Source organism: Phalaenopsis equestris, unplaced genomic scaffold (assembly GCF_001263595.1).
Source record: "Phalaenopsis equestris unplaced genomic scaffold, ASM126359v1 Scaffold223298, whole genome shotgun sequence".
Taxonomy (NCBI): domain Eukaryota; kingdom Viridiplantae; phylum Streptophyta; class Magnoliopsida; order Asparagales; family Orchidaceae; genus Phalaenopsis; species Phalaenopsis equestris.
In genome coordinates this window covers 1-2,371 of record NW_018241424.1, presented here as the reverse complement: position 1 = coordinate 2,371, position 2,371 = coordinate 1, and the positions used below count along the sequence as shown (strand labels likewise).

The following is a 2,371-nucleotide window of genomic DNA, read 5'->3' as shown; positions in this document are numbered from 1 at the left end:
AAAATATCTTCTATTAATAACTAAATTCAAATAGGGAAGTGGCTGATGGACTGCAGAGATGGCTTTGAAAGAAGAACAAAATGGAAAGTATGTAAGATGATTTTCTTTGCAGACCTAATTTTTGTCTAAGAGAAGTTCAAAGATTAAATCAAACTGATATAAACAAAAATATTCAGTAAAAAAGTAAATATTAAATTTAATAAGACAAAAAAGTAAATAAAATATAAAACAAATCATATTATTAGGTTAAGTATTAGTAAAATGGATTTTGCATAAGTAAAGTTGGAGGTAAAATAAGAATTAACTTCATATAGATGAAAAGTTTTTGAAAAATAAATTGATAATATATAACAATTAATTTATTATTTAAGGGCATTTACATACATTGCTCCCAATTCCTATCGATTTACATATTTAATTCCTAAACTTTATTTTTTACATTTGTACCACCCATATCTTTCATATCACATCAAAATATCACTTTTTGAACTTAAAAAAAGTGAATTAGGCATTTTCGTACATAAGAAAATGGTATATATGTAAAAAAATAAAGTATAGGTGTTAGATAAGTAAATATATGAATGTAAATCTTAGACAAGCACGATATAGTGTAAGCACCCTCCTATTGAATTTTGTAATATCCGAGTTTTAGTTGAACTAAATACAAAATTGAGGACCTGAAATATGAAAAATTCATAAATCTTCAATAAATCTCATGATAAATACAATTAATACGCATTACCAAACGTCCCCTATCGTTATTTAAACATCTTATTTATTTTTCATGAGCTCAAGAATTTTCAAAAACCCAAATTTTGTCGTAAAAAAAAAAAAAAAAAACGTAGGGATCAAGAGCCCTTCTATTGCTAAGAAAGCCAAAGAAGAAGCAGTCTTGCGGACGGGATGGGCCTCCCACGATCCCGTTACGGCGCTCTCCGCACCGCAAGCGCGAGGGACACCGCAACCTACCCTCGGTCTGGCGGTCACCGGATCCAACCCCTCGTTTTAACCCTTTTTAACCCGACAAATAACCCCCTTTCGCCACCGCGGCCACCACCCTCATCCCCAATCCTTCCTCTCTACAAATAACCCCCTTTCGCCACCGCGGCCACCACCTTCATCCCCAATCCTTCCTTCCTTCCTCTCCTCCTCCTCCTCCTCATCATGGCCTCCCTCTCCACTCCCCCCTCCGCCGTCCCTTCCTGCGAAGCCTCGCCGGCGCCGCTCCCCTCCCGCCGCGGCCTCCCTCCCCCTTGCTGGTCAGACGACGAAACCTTCGCCCTCATCGAATCCTATCGCGAGAAATGGCACTCCCTTCGCTTCGGCAATCTCCGCGCCGCAGACTGGGAAGAGGTCGCCGCCGTTGTAACCCGCCGCTGCTCCCACGTCCCCACCGCCACCCCCAAGACCTCCGTCCAGTGCCGACACAAGATAGAGAAACTCCGCAAGCGATTCCGATCCGAGCGGCACCGATCGCTCTCACTCCGCCCCTCCTCCTCCTGGCCCTTTTTCTCTCTTATGAAATCCCTCGAAAACCCTTCTCCTTCCGATTCCGACCCCGGAGACGCCAGGAACACCCGAAGCCACCACCGCCAAATGGCCAATAGCGGCGAGGAGCTCCGATTCGCGATCCCCAAGGCTCTCCGGTCCAAGATCGTGAACCCTCGTTCGGGCGGCGGGAGGGCGGCGAAGCTTTCTATGGAGGAGATGAGGCGGAGGTTGGAGAAGAAGAAGATGGAGGGGAAGGAGAAGGAGCGAGACGCAGTGGTGGATATGGCTTCGGCGCTGAGGACGATCGGGGATGGGTTCATGAGGATGGAGCGGATGAAGATGGATATGGCCAGGAAGACGGAGAAGATCAGGTTAGAAATGGAGCTGAAGCGGACGGAGATGATACTGGATTTGCACAGTCGCGTTTTTGATGCGCTTGTGAAGAAATAGGGAGGCCAGAGTTTGTCCAGATTTAGGTTGCTTGAATGCTAGGGAATTAGAGGAGATGGATCATCATGAATCGCGATAAGTTAGCTTTTTTTTCTTTTTTTTGAAAGAGCTTTTACTATAAATAGTTTTATATATTATGATAATGGTTTAGAGTAATGGACCCATGGAGTATTTCTTCAGGGTTTATCTATTTTCTATATGTTAAATGTGAATGGTTCTATAGGTAATTGTGAATGATGGTTGCGTTTGGTCATAGGTGATACATTATGAAAAATTCATTAGATAAAGCATGTGTTTTTTTACCCTAAAAGTACTTAAAGTAAACTCAAAATTTTTGAAAAGGAGCATTTCTTAATTATTTTGTATTCATATATCTAACATGTAAACTATACTTTTTATATTTATACCCCTTAAATCTTTCATATCACAT

At 41.8% G+C, this 2,371-nt stretch overlaps 1 protein-coding gene across 3 annotated transcripts; it reads left to right on the top strand.

Annotated features, from left to right (window-relative positions):
- Positions 1–1,016: 1,016 nt before the first annotated feature.
- On the top strand, positions 1,017–2,175 carry LOC110037674 (trihelix transcription factor ASIL1-like). Of its 3 annotated transcripts, none has more exons than XM_020742370.1 (2): positions 1,017–1,077; positions 1,147–2,175. In XM_020742370.1, exon 2 carries the CDS (start codon positions 1,165–1,167, stop codon positions 1,939–1,941), a length of 777 nt encoding a protein of 258 aa, XP_020598029.1. In that variant the 5' UTR covers positions 1,017–1,077; positions 1,147–1,164; the 3' UTR covers positions 1,942–2,175. The 3 variants fall into 3 exon arrangements, with proteins under 3 accessions (XP_020598029.1, XP_020598030.1, XP_020598032.1); XM_020742371.1 differs by having other exon boundaries at positions 1,020–1,075; positions 1,142–2,175; XM_020742373.1 differs by having other exon boundaries at positions 1,025–1,077; positions 1,150–2,175.
- The last annotated feature ends 196 nt before the right edge of the window (positions 2,176–2,371 follow it).